Source organism: Ranitomeya variabilis, chromosome 2, assembly GCF_051348905.1.
Source record: "Ranitomeya variabilis isolate aRanVar5 chromosome 2, aRanVar5.hap1, whole genome shotgun sequence".
Classification (NCBI taxonomy): Eukaryota; Metazoa; Chordata; class Amphibia; order Anura; family Dendrobatidae; genus Ranitomeya; species Ranitomeya variabilis.
The window spans coordinates 13,762,126-13,774,273 of record NC_135233.1 but is presented as its reverse complement, the minus strand read 5'-3'; the positions used below and the strand labels follow the sequence as shown (position 1 = coordinate 13,774,273).

Genomic DNA, 12,148 nt, shown 5'->3' with positions numbered 1-12,148 from the left:
CGGAGCGCTCTATTGGGAGTAGCAGAGAGCGGAGCGCTCTATTGGGAATAGCAGAGAGCGGAGCGCTCTATTGGGAATAGCAGAGAGCGGAGCGCTCTATTGGGAATAGCAGAGAGCGGAGCGCTCTATTGGGAGTAGCAGAGAGCGGAGCGCTCTATTGGGAGTAGCAGAGAGCGGAGCGCTCTATTGGGAATAGCAGAGAGCGGAGCGCTCTATTGGGAATAGCAGAGAGCGGAGCGCTCTATTGGGAATAGCAGAGAGCGGAGCGCTCTATGCGGCTATTTCCAGCAGCCCCATTACCAAATACACGGATGTGAAGCCATATATTCGCACCTTTGCTCCGTTCAACACGAGGCTGTAGAGCCTCAGGATTGCTTGGGATGTAGATATTAGCCCCCCAGAAATCAGCAAGTTATCCCTATCACGCTATATCCCCTATCCTCCAGGCTTTACACTGTAACACAATAAGAACAGACAAATCGAGTCAAACTTTTTTTTTTTTAATTGTTTAATTTTTTCTTTCAGCAGGAAGGGAAGAAAAAAAAAAAAAAAAAAAAAAGAATAGTTACCAGAATTTTTTTTAATAATAATTTTTTTCTTTTACAATGTTAAACTAAAACAGTTCTAGGCTACATGTGTTAAGTAAATCTAGAACACAAAAATGGTTAAATAAGATTTTTTTTTTTTTTTTAAAGATACAAGAAATTAAAACTTTTTTGTTACATTTAATAAACTTCACAGAACAGATACTGCAAAGGAATAACCCAGTGAACTACCGCTGCGAGGCAAACCGTCCCAATGTTCATGGTAGCCTCCGCTCTGGTCACCCTTCAGACTAACCTTGTGCCTGGAGTCATGGGGAAGGTGGAATGACAAAGGACCTTTATCTTCTCGGGGGCTGGTTCGTATTTGAGACGTTCCCTCACCCCCCTCCCCTCCAAAAAATAATAAAAAAAAAAATATATACAAAAACCAAGCAGAAATCCAGACAAACAGTACGGCATAGAGTTGTCTATTGCATAATCGGGTGGCGAGTGTGGTGGGACATAGTGGTCCTTTGCAAGATTATGCATCGGAGAAGATCCTTGCATCTTGCGTCACTGTTGAGAGAAGTTCGGTTCCTGAAAAAAAGAAGAGGCTAGAAATCTGCGACACTGTAACCGGGGGAAATAAGTGGGCTTCATCTAGGGATTTGCATGAAGGGTCGCAGGAAAGATCCGATCCCCTGCTGCCCGCCCGTATAACGAGAGACTTCCTTCTCCAAATCGTCCTCTCGCATTGTAAGGTCTATAGATAGTTTAACCCCCCCACACCCTAGACAACTAAGCCTCCTTTAAGTGCATAAGTGCCAATGGATTTGATAAATTGGGGCAGACGTTGTGGGTGACAGCGCTACCAAACAGTCGTCAGCTATTACTATCAAGGCAATTCGAAAGCAAAGTCGAGATAAAACTCAACTTCTATAGGTTGAAAGTGCTGTTATAGTATGAGGAATTCTGGAAGAAACAGTCGAAGATCTGGAGAAAGTCCGTCTGATGCTATGAAGGACAGAAGCAAGTGTCGTCAAGTAGACAAGTGCGCATACTACATCATTCTCAAAGGTCTTAGACCTCAACTAAGAAACCCTACTTATATCCAACTGGTAATTCCATCCATTGGGATTCCCAACATTTTTCAATGTGCAAGGTTTTCTAAAATCTTCCTTCAAAGATCTGCAGAGGGAAAAGCCCATAAGAGATCTGATAAGTGAAGAAAACATGTGGACACTAGTTTTCAAAGGCCTTAGACCTCAACTAAGGTCAAAAGCACCCTATTTACATTCTACTTGGTGCTCCTTTCCCTTCGATTGCTTGGGTCCCCTTCCAGTCTATCGCACCTTTCTACTCAGGGTTAAATTCTTTTTTGGTATGGAACTGCGCTTGAATATCTGAGAAGAGATGGACCTAAAAGGAGTCACGTGAGCTCACATACATAGCTCCTGAAGTGCTTAGACCTCAACTTAGGCCTGAAACACTACATACATATTCCACTTGGTAATCAATCCCTTGACATTTACTTCTAACCTCTCACACTTTCTAAAGAGGAAGGCATTCTTCTGCTTGACCTTGAAAACTGGAGTAGTTTTATCTGAATATTTAAGACAGACCTCAAGAGAGAGGTGAGCCCGCTAAATAGTCTTTGAAGGACTCTTCTAAGGCCTGAGAAACCCAATGCATATGCAACTTGCCATTCCATGGCTTGGGATTGCTTAGATTAGAGAAATGTCTCCTTTTGTACCCAAGAGCAAGTTAGTTTGTTTATTTTAACCAGCCCTTGAAAATGTGAACATTTTTTTGTCTTACTCTTTAAGATGGATCTTAGGGAAGCATTCAACCTTAAAGCATCAGAAACCTTATAATGTCCAACTGGCATTTCATCCTCTGGATTTGCTCGAGTTATTCCCCATTTTGCACGTGTCCTACAGATGTGCAAGGCTTTGTTTTTAAAACTGCCATTGAAGATCTGTACATATCTGAGCATGTGACACTGAAATATAATGTAGTGATTCAAGGCCTCATCTACAGCCTGAGAACTTGCCATTCCATCCATTAAAATCTCTTGGGTTGCCCCACAATCTTTAATTTCCTACTTAAGGGCAAGTTTATATTAACTGTTCCCAGCAGATGTGGGGAGTTCGTCTGAGCCTTAAATACACAGGCAATTGACCTCAATGTGTACCCTATGTAGTTTTTGGACCTCAACTAAGACCTGAAAAACTCAATATATCTACCTCACCTTTTCTCTCCCAACTCTCATTTCCTTCTTTTTTCTGTTCTTTTTGTTTTTAAGAGGAAGCGGTTTTTGTCCCCGCCCATGCGGAACTCCCTTCACTTTCGCTGCATAGTATCGTGCTACTGAGCCCTTTTTATTTACTTTTTTCTACAAGCTAATACTTTGGAGGCGAGGTGTACAAAAAATCTGGAGTATTTGCGGATGTTCCTCAACACTGTTACTGAGATGTTTGTTACAAAAAATTTCCTTTAACCCTGCCACAAAACCGAACCCCAAGTGTGTATGTGTATGTATATATATATATATATATATATATATGCTCCAGCCATGGCTAGTGTGCTGTGAATTAGGCTTATTCGACCAGAAGGACCGTCACTTGGCAAATAGCAAACAAAAGCCAATCAGGTAAATCCCAGTCACTCTGGTAGGGTACAGGGTGGGGCTATTGAGTGCATTGAGATAATAATGTCTGGCGGTCAGGGGTATATCAGAGTAACTAACCTGCTATTGGTACTAGGAAGGGGAGACCCCCGCCCAGTGAAATCCCTGATGCTGCTAACATAAAAATACTCAGACGCAGGACACGAGTGACCACTGGGACCTCCACTAACGATGCCATGTGACATTGGACGATCGGCATGAGCCCAACTTTTATTTATAATTTATGATTTTTAAGGGCTAACATGAAAACAATGGGTGAAGACGATGGGGAGATGGTCCGACCGGAAAACGGGATTGGAAAAGAGACAAAAACAATTATTATTACTTAAATCAGTGGAATGGGGAGAAAATATATATAAATGATCACAATGATAAAGATGAAATAAATTCCTGGAGCTTTCATCATGGACAACAGCCACCGTCCGGCCACTACCATCTTTCCTCTAGATTAAGTACCTGCGGGGTTCTCGTAAAACGAAAAAAAACAAAGAAGGAGGAACCTGATTGGCTGTAGTCTGTGACTTGCTCAGTAGTGAGAGCCTGCTTGACATTGTCCTAAATAAGGCTAACATTAGTGAACTAATAGAAACAGCATTTGGTTGTAGGAGGTTGGGGGCACTCAGGAACAGCCCTCGCCGATACGCTGGCAGGACCTGCCCACTTTGCGGTCAAGCTTCACCATCTTCAGAATGGCCTCTTCGCGTCCGCGGCCCATGTGGTCAAACGTGCAATCGTGCTGCTCCGGGAGACGATGTAACATACAGAACACATAACCTGGGAGAGAAAAAAAAAATAGATTTGTGACCCCCCCCAGAAAAATAGATTTCAGAAATATGCCCTTTCCTCCAAAACATCACGACCGACACAGAAACACAAGGAAATGGTTAATAAAATATCATCCGAGGTGAGAAACCGGCATTTACATATTTCATTTTTATGAGGCTCAACTGCCAAGAAAAATAAAAAAATACCCCGTACGGCGGCTGCCAAGTAAACGGGGGAGCGGTGTGCGTGATATATGTGGCTGATCGGGCCGTATAACACACAGGTGGACACTTGTCAACCTCCTCATAATCCTGTAATGTTATGACAGATTGTTATATACTGATCATCGGAAACGCGCCAGGAAATCCTTCATCGCCTCCGAATGCAGCCATGAAGCGCGATACGTAGCCGGTGGTTTGTGCGAGTCCAACACAAGTAAATGTCTGACACCACATACGTGAAAGTATGGGGTTCAAAATGCGTGGGCTCTGCTCCACACCCTCTGTGTATTCAGGATCCCCTCCCTAGCCTTCCCTTCTATTGGGGGTAACGCAGCTACCACCATGTCATCCTTTCAGGAGAAAAGGAGTTTGGGAAAATTACTTCATTCTGGCGACAAAGTCACCTCCACTTCCCACAACGCTTGGATAGAAGGATGTGATAACTGTCTGATACATATTCTATCCATCGAGGACAACTGACACCATGTCCTCCATTCAGGAGTAAAGGACCTCCACTTCCCACAACGCTTGGATAGAAAATGTATCAGACAGTTACCACATCCTTCTATCCATCGTGGACAACTGACACCATGTCCTCCATTCAGGAGTAAAGGACCTCCACTTCCCACAACGCTTGGATAGAAAATGTATCAGACAGTTACCACATCCTTCTATCCATCGTGGACAACTGGCACCATGTCCTCCATTCAGGAGTTAAGGACCTCCACTTCCCACAACGCTTGGATAGAAAATGTATCAGACAGTTACCACATCCTTCTATCCATCGTGGACAACTGGCACCATGTCCTCCATTCAGGAGTTAAGGACCTCCACTTCCCACAACGCTTGGATAGAAAATGTATCAGACAGTTACCACATCCTTCTATCCATCGTGGACAACTGACAACATGTCCTCCATTCAGGAGTTAAGGACCTCCACTTCCCACAATGCTTGGATAGAAAATGTATCAGACAGTTACCACATCCTTCTATCCATCGAGGACAACTGACACCATGTCCTCCATTCAGGAGTAAAGGACCTCCACTTCCCACAACGCTTGGATAGAAAATGTATCAGACAGTTACCACATCCTTCTATCCATCGTGGACAACTGACACCATGTCCTCCATTCAGGAGTAAAGGACCTCCACTTCCCACAACGCTTGGATAGAAAATGTATCAGACAGTTACCACATCCTTCTATCCATCGTGGACAACTGACAACATGTCCTCCATTCAGGAGTTAAGGACCTCCACTTCCCACAATGCTTGGATAGAAAATGTATCAGACAGTTACCACATCCTTCTATCCATCGAGGACAACTGACACCATGTCCTCCATTCAGGAGTAAAGGACCTCCACTTCCCACAACGCTTGGATAGAAAATGTATCAGACAGTTACCACATCCTTCTATCCATCGTGGACAACTGACACCATGTCCTCCATTCAGGAGTAAAGGACCTCCACTTCCCACAACGCTTGGATAGAAAATGTATCAGACCGTTAGCACATCCTTCTATCCATCGAGGACAACTGACACCATGTCCTCCATTCAGGGAAACCAGTGACTCGGAATGTGCTCCAGTTCTGAAGTATGACAGATGCCACTGTTCGCTGTTCAGGAAGGTATTTCCCAATTAAAGACTCAAAATGCATGAATTATATTAGGCCATGGTGTCTCCCCACTTTTCTACACATTGATTGTATCAGACAGTTACCATTTCCTTCTGAGGGAATATGACTCTTAACATTACGTTCTCCATTCAGGTCAATGCTTCACAGCTCAAAATGCGTTAAAGTTGCACCTGGAACTTCAAGTCCCGCAACCTCTCCTGACCGTATCAGACAGTGACCATTTCCTGCTGTTCGAATATGACACCAGGTAATAAATAAACTGTCGTTCACAGCCGCGTATGGACAAGTGAGACAAAAAAGCGCAAGGAAAACCAAGGAAAACATGCTTTTTTCTGCAGATTCTTTCCTGCCAAGACATCAGGTTTTACTGCAAAAAAAACACCCAATGTGAACTTACCTTAAATGTTCAATAAGAAGTTACTGGATTTAAAAAAAAAAAAAGTTGCATCATGCGGATTAAGCACCGCAACTACCTCCCCCCAATTCCCTCTTAGGAAATGTATCAGTCACCACTCCGCTCTGTTGGATTCAGAATTAGACTCTAAACGCGTGAATGCTGCATCATGCAGATTAAGAGACGCGACTGCCACCCTCCCCCGACACCCATGGAGACGGTGTCAGACAGCGTCATCTGTCACACTCCATCAGACGGATGTGGTAACTCGCCTGATGCAGTTTCCATGGAGTTGGAGGGTGTTGCGTGACATGAAGTGACTTTACAACTTCGAGTCACTAATTCTGAAGACAACATACTTACCATTTTTTCCTCCTGATGGACGATGACAGATGACGCTGTGGTCACGTTTCATCAGTTTTTCGCAGAATTTTGATGTACAAATTGTTTGAAATGTCACAAAATTTTTGAGTAACCGAGTTGTGCAAAAACGTTGCCACCTGTGGCATTTCTATGCCAGTCATGCACCATTGGGGGAGGAAAGACACGGATGAGCACCATTGGAGGGGGGGAAGCAATCGAGCACCGTTTGGGGGGGGGGGGGGGGAGAGATGCAGTCAAGCACTGTTGGGGGGGGGTGGGAGATGCAGTTGAGCACCGTTGAGGGGGAAAGACGCGGTCGAGCACCGTTTGGGGGTAGATGCGGACGAGCACCATTGGGGGGGGAAAGACGCGGTCGAGCACCATTGGGGGTAGACACGGACGAGCACCGTTGGGGGGGGGGGGGGAGACGCGGTCGAGCACCGTTGGGTAGACACAGACGAGCACCATTGGGTTGGGGGAGATGCGGTCGAGAACCGTTGGGGTGGGAGACGCGGTCGAGCACCGTAGGGGGGTAGACACGGACAAGCACCGTTGGAGGGGGGGAAGCAATCGAGCACCGTTGGGAGATGCGGACAAGCACCGTTGGGGGGTGGGAGATGCAGTCGAGCACCGTTGGGGGGAAAGACGCAGTCGAGCACCGTTGGGGGTAGACACGGACGAGCACCGTTGGGGCGAAAGACGCGGACGAGCAACGTTGGGGGGGGGGGGGAGACGCGGTCGAGCACCTTTGGGTAGACACGGACGAGCATCATTGGGTTGGGGGAGATGCGGTCGAGAACCGTTGGGGTGGGAGATGCGGTCGAGCACCGTTGGGGGGTAGACGCCGACAAGCACCGTTGGGGGGTAGACGCCGACAAGCACCGTTGGGGGGTAGACGCCGACAAGCACCGTTGGGGGGTAGACGCCGACAAGCACCGTTGGGGGGTAGACGCCGACAAGCACCGTTGGGGGGTAGACGCCGACAAGCACCGTTGGGGGGTAGACGCCGACAAGCACCGTTGGGGGGTAGACGCCGACAAGCACCGTTGGGGGGTAGACGCCGACAAGCACCGTTGGGGGGTAGACGCCGACAAGCACCGTTGGGGGGGAGAGACGCGGACAAGCACCGTTGGGGGGGGAAGGCTCGGACGAGCACCGTTGGGGGGGGGAGACGCGGTCGAGCACCGTTGGGGTGGGGGGACGCGGTCGAGTGCCCCCTCTTACTTTACGCTATTACTGGAGTAACATTTGTTTCAGAACGGCAGCTTAAAGTTGCACCAAATTCACAATGAGACCCACGTCTATAACGTCAGTGCACTGGTGATAAAGGCAGGTCTGCAAAAACGCTAGTCATGATCAGTTGGGGCAGTGTTCTCCATTCAGACGGGCACTTCAGAATTAGTGACTCAACATGCGTGTGCACCAAGCACAAGCACTTAAGCCTCTCAGCCCCGGAAAATGTATCAGACTATTACCATTTCCATCTACATGAGTCTGACGAATGACACTTTGATCCATTTAGATGAACTAGTGGCTTAAAACGCGTGAAAACTGTATAAAGCAATTCAAGCTTTGCATCTTTCCCAGGGAATAAAAGAAGTAGCGGAGGGACTCTGCCGGCTCGCTGCAGCCGCACATATAGGCTGCAATCAATATCTTCCTCAACAGACTTTGGACCGTCGCTGGTCATTCGTTGCTGGATTAGGAAAATTGTTGAAGCAGAAACGGCTACCACTGCAGCCCACCCAGGCACCCAGCCCCATTCCCCGCATTGCCACATAACTAGGTACGGCAGGGTGACAACACCTGTGTGAGCTAAAGGCCATACTGGTTGTCAGCCAGATTTCCAGGATGAAGGGTTAATCTAACAGAGGGCCCTTTAAATCCGTCGCCTGCATTTCACGTTATGTGGTTTTCAGTGCTGTGTGAATGCTTTGATCCATGGAGAAGAGTCTGCACAGCAGCGCTCAGTACAGGTTCCGGCCATTGCCCTCCAGATTCGTGGATCACATATCCTGTAATGTGCGCTGTAGTCTGTGTGTAACCGACCGTGTTTGGCTCGTCTCGTAGAGCTTCAGCATCCGCTGCCGTCAGATATTGCGGCCAGCTGGAGCCCGACCAGGACAACGGCCTTGGGCTTCACTGATTGAATCATACAGAAAACTGGCTGCAAAATCCACTCGACTAGAGAGCAAACACGGCAAAATAACCAAAAGTGAAGAAAAACTATCAAATCAAGAGACCATCACAAAAACAACATTTCTGTTATGTGCCATGTCTGATCTCGAGAGATACAGCTGTGGAATATGGTGTGGCGGTAAATGCATGCACACAACGGGTTGGTTGCTGGCGGGCTGGGTTGCTGGCGGGCTGGGTTGCTGGCGGGCTGGGTTGCTGGCCGGAAGGGTTGCTGGCCGGAAGGGTTGCTGGCCGGAAGGGTTGCTGGCCGGCTGGGTTGCTGGCCGGAAGGGTTGCTGGCCATGGGAATGGCTGTCAGCTGCAGGTGGGAGATACGAATGTAAGCATGGGCACAGGAATAGTCGGACTGGCAGGTCTGCATGTGATGCCGGAGCATAAGCCACTATTCAGCTAAAAGGAGGACATAATAGGAAGAGGTCAGGCACTGACATGGAGGCTGCTGGTGGTCCATGTGTAGAGGCTAGTGGAGGTCTGCTTGGCCTGTGAGGTTGGCATGTCCAGCTGGGAGGCCGTGGTCGGCTGGATACAGGGTAGTGCCGGATAGGACATGTAGAGAAGAAGTGGTGAACTGGAGTGTGGGAGCGTCTTCGCTATTGGAGAGGTTGGTCGTGGTTTGGATGCCATGACATGCAATGGCTTTACAAGATGCGGTGTGGCAGCTCAGTCGATAACCTTGGGGAAGGGAATCTGGCTGCAATGATAACAGTCAGGATACAGGAACATAGCTGGAATCATTACCACAAGCTACATGTAAAAGACTGGAGTCAGCAGACGAGAGAAAGCCATACTATGGCTAGCAAGCTAAGAGGGTCTGCACGGAGAAGACCCCACATCACTGTCAGGAATGCACAGGGACACCAGAATGCAATGTATAATGCAATTCTGGATGGGTGAAGACCAAGTGCTAGAAGGCACAAGAGACATCCCACCTGGTGGACACTATCATGGCAGCGGGGACAAACATGGAGGGAACTGGTGCTGGAATCAGGACACTGACACAGGACAGGACAACTTTATTGAAGCCTATGAAAAAAATTGCATCGGAATGTCAACGTCCAAAAGAAGTTTGCAGATTTTGTGAAACTTAGGAGCTGCTCAATGCAAAACCTGCACTGACCCATGAACACGGCCAGCCTGTTACTGAGGGGTCTGGCGAGATGCACTATAAGCACAGATTCCCCTTCTCCTCGTCCATCTACCTGGTGCCAGCCGGCAGTGATTGCAGCTCTGGGTAGAGGCAGATTCTCCGCTGCTCTGATTTACAAGGTTTTGCCGGTTTCCAATTTCTGATTTGCTTTTCTGCAAGAATCAAAATGAGTTTCCAGCACCTGGTAATGAAATGCAGGGACACCCTATAACACTGGCGGATCTCGTGCACAAAATGTCAGGATGGTAACAGCAGTTGTGGGTTAGTGCGCTGCATACAGAAGGGGCGAGCGGCTCAAACAAGAAACCACTGAATGTGCCGGTCCCTGCCCATGAAAGTGTGCAGAGTCTATATAGAGTGCTGCAGTGTGAGCAGTGTCCAGTGTACACAGTGCGCACAGTGTACATAGTGTGTGGTGTGCGCAGTGTATAGTGTGCACAGTGTAAATGCGCAGTGCATATAGTGTGCGCAGTGCATATAGTGTGCGCAGTGCATATAGTGTGTGGTATGCGCAGTGTATAGTGTGCACAGTGTAAATGCACAGTGTATATAGAGTGCGCAGTATACATAGTGCGTGGTATGCGCAGTGTATATTGTGCACAGTGTAAATGCGCAGTGCATATAGTGTGCGCAGTGCATATAGTGTGCGCAGTGCATATAGTGTGTGGTATGCGCAGTGTATAGTGTGCACAGTGTAAATTAAATGCGCAGTGTATATAGAGCGTGGTATGTGCAGTGTATAGTGTGCACAGTGTAAATACGCAGTGCATATACAGGTCCTTCTCAAAAAATTAGCATATAGTGTTAAATTTCATTATTTACCATAATGTAATGATTACAATTAAACTTTCATATATTATAGATTCATTATCCACCAACTGAAATTTGTCAGGTCTTTTATTGTTTTAATACTGATGATTTTGGCCTACAACTCCTGATAACCCAAAAAACCTGTCTCAATAAATTAGCATATCAAGAAAAGGTTCTCTAAACGACCTATTACCCTAATCTTCTGAATCAACTAATTAACTCTAAACACATGCAAAAGATACCTGAGGCTTTTAAAAACTCCCTGCCTGGTTCATTACTCAAAACCCCCATCATGGGTAAGACTAGCGACCTGACAGATGTCAAGAAGGCCATCATTGACACCCTCAAGCAAGAGGGTAAGACCCAGAAAGAAATTTCTCAACAAATAGGCTGTTCCCAGAGTGCTGTATCAAGGCACCTCAATGGTAAGTCTGTTGGAAGGAAACAATGTGGCAGAAAACGCTGTACAACGAGAAGAGGTGACCGGAACCTGAGGAAGATTGTGGAGAAGGACCGATTCCAGACCTTGGGGAACCTGAGGAAGCAGTGGACTGAGTCTGGTGTGGAAACATCCAGAGCCACCGTGCACAGGCGTGTGCAGGAAATGGGCTACAGGTGCCGCATTCCCCAGGTAAAGCCACTTTTGAACCATAAACAGCGGCAGAAGCGCCTGACCTGGGCTACAGAGAAGCAGCACTGGACTGTTGCTAAGTGGTCCCAAGTACTTTTTTCTGATGAAAGCAAATTTTGCATGTCATTCGGAAATCAAGGTGCCAGAGTCTGGAGGAAGACTGGGGAGAAGGAAATGCCAAAATGCCTGAAGTCCAGTGTCAAGTACCCACAGTCAGTGATGGTGTGGGGTGCCATGTCAGCTGCTGGTGTTGGTCCACTGTGTTTCATCAAGGGCAGGGTCAGTGCAGCTAGCCATCAGGAGATTTTGGAGCACTTCATGCTTCCATCGGCTGAAATGCTTTATGGAGATGAAGATTTCATTTTTCAGCACGACCTGGCACCTGCTCACAGTGCCAAAACCACTGGTAAATGGTTTACTGACCATGGTATTACTGTGCTCAATTGGCCTGCCAACTCTCCTGACCTGAACCCCATAGAGAATCTGTGGGATATTGTGAAGAGAAAGTTGAGAGACGCAAGACCCAACACTCTGGATGAGCTTAAGGCCGCTATTGAAGCATCCTGGGCCTCCATAACATCTCAGCAGTGTCACAGGCTGATTGCCTCCATGCCACGCCGCATTGAAGCAGTCATTTCTGCCAAAGGATTCCCGACCAAGTATTGAGTGCATAACTGAACATTATTATTTGATGGTTTTTTTGTTTGTTATTAAAAAACACTTTTATTTGATTGGACGGGTGAAATATGCTCATTTATTGAGACAGG

At 47.2% G+C, this 12,148-nt stretch overlaps 1 protein-coding gene across 5 annotated transcripts in view; it reads right to left on the bottom strand.

The window, feature by feature from the left end:
- Positions 1 to 3,407: 3,407 nt before the first annotated feature.
- ZFAND3 (zinc finger AN1-type containing 3) overlaps positions 3,408 to 12,148 on the bottom strand; it is a 164,950-nt gene continuing 156,209 nt past the window's right edge. For all 5 annotated transcript variants that reach the window (XM_077282035.1, XM_077282038.1, XM_077282039.1 and 2 more), the window contains one exon: positions 3,408 to 3,987. In XM_077282035.1, coding sequence (XP_077138150.1) covers positions 3,833 to 3,987 — 155 coding nt within the window. In that variant the 3' untranslated portion in view covers positions 3,408 to 3,832. The remainder of the gene's footprint in view (positions 3,988 to 12,148) is intronic.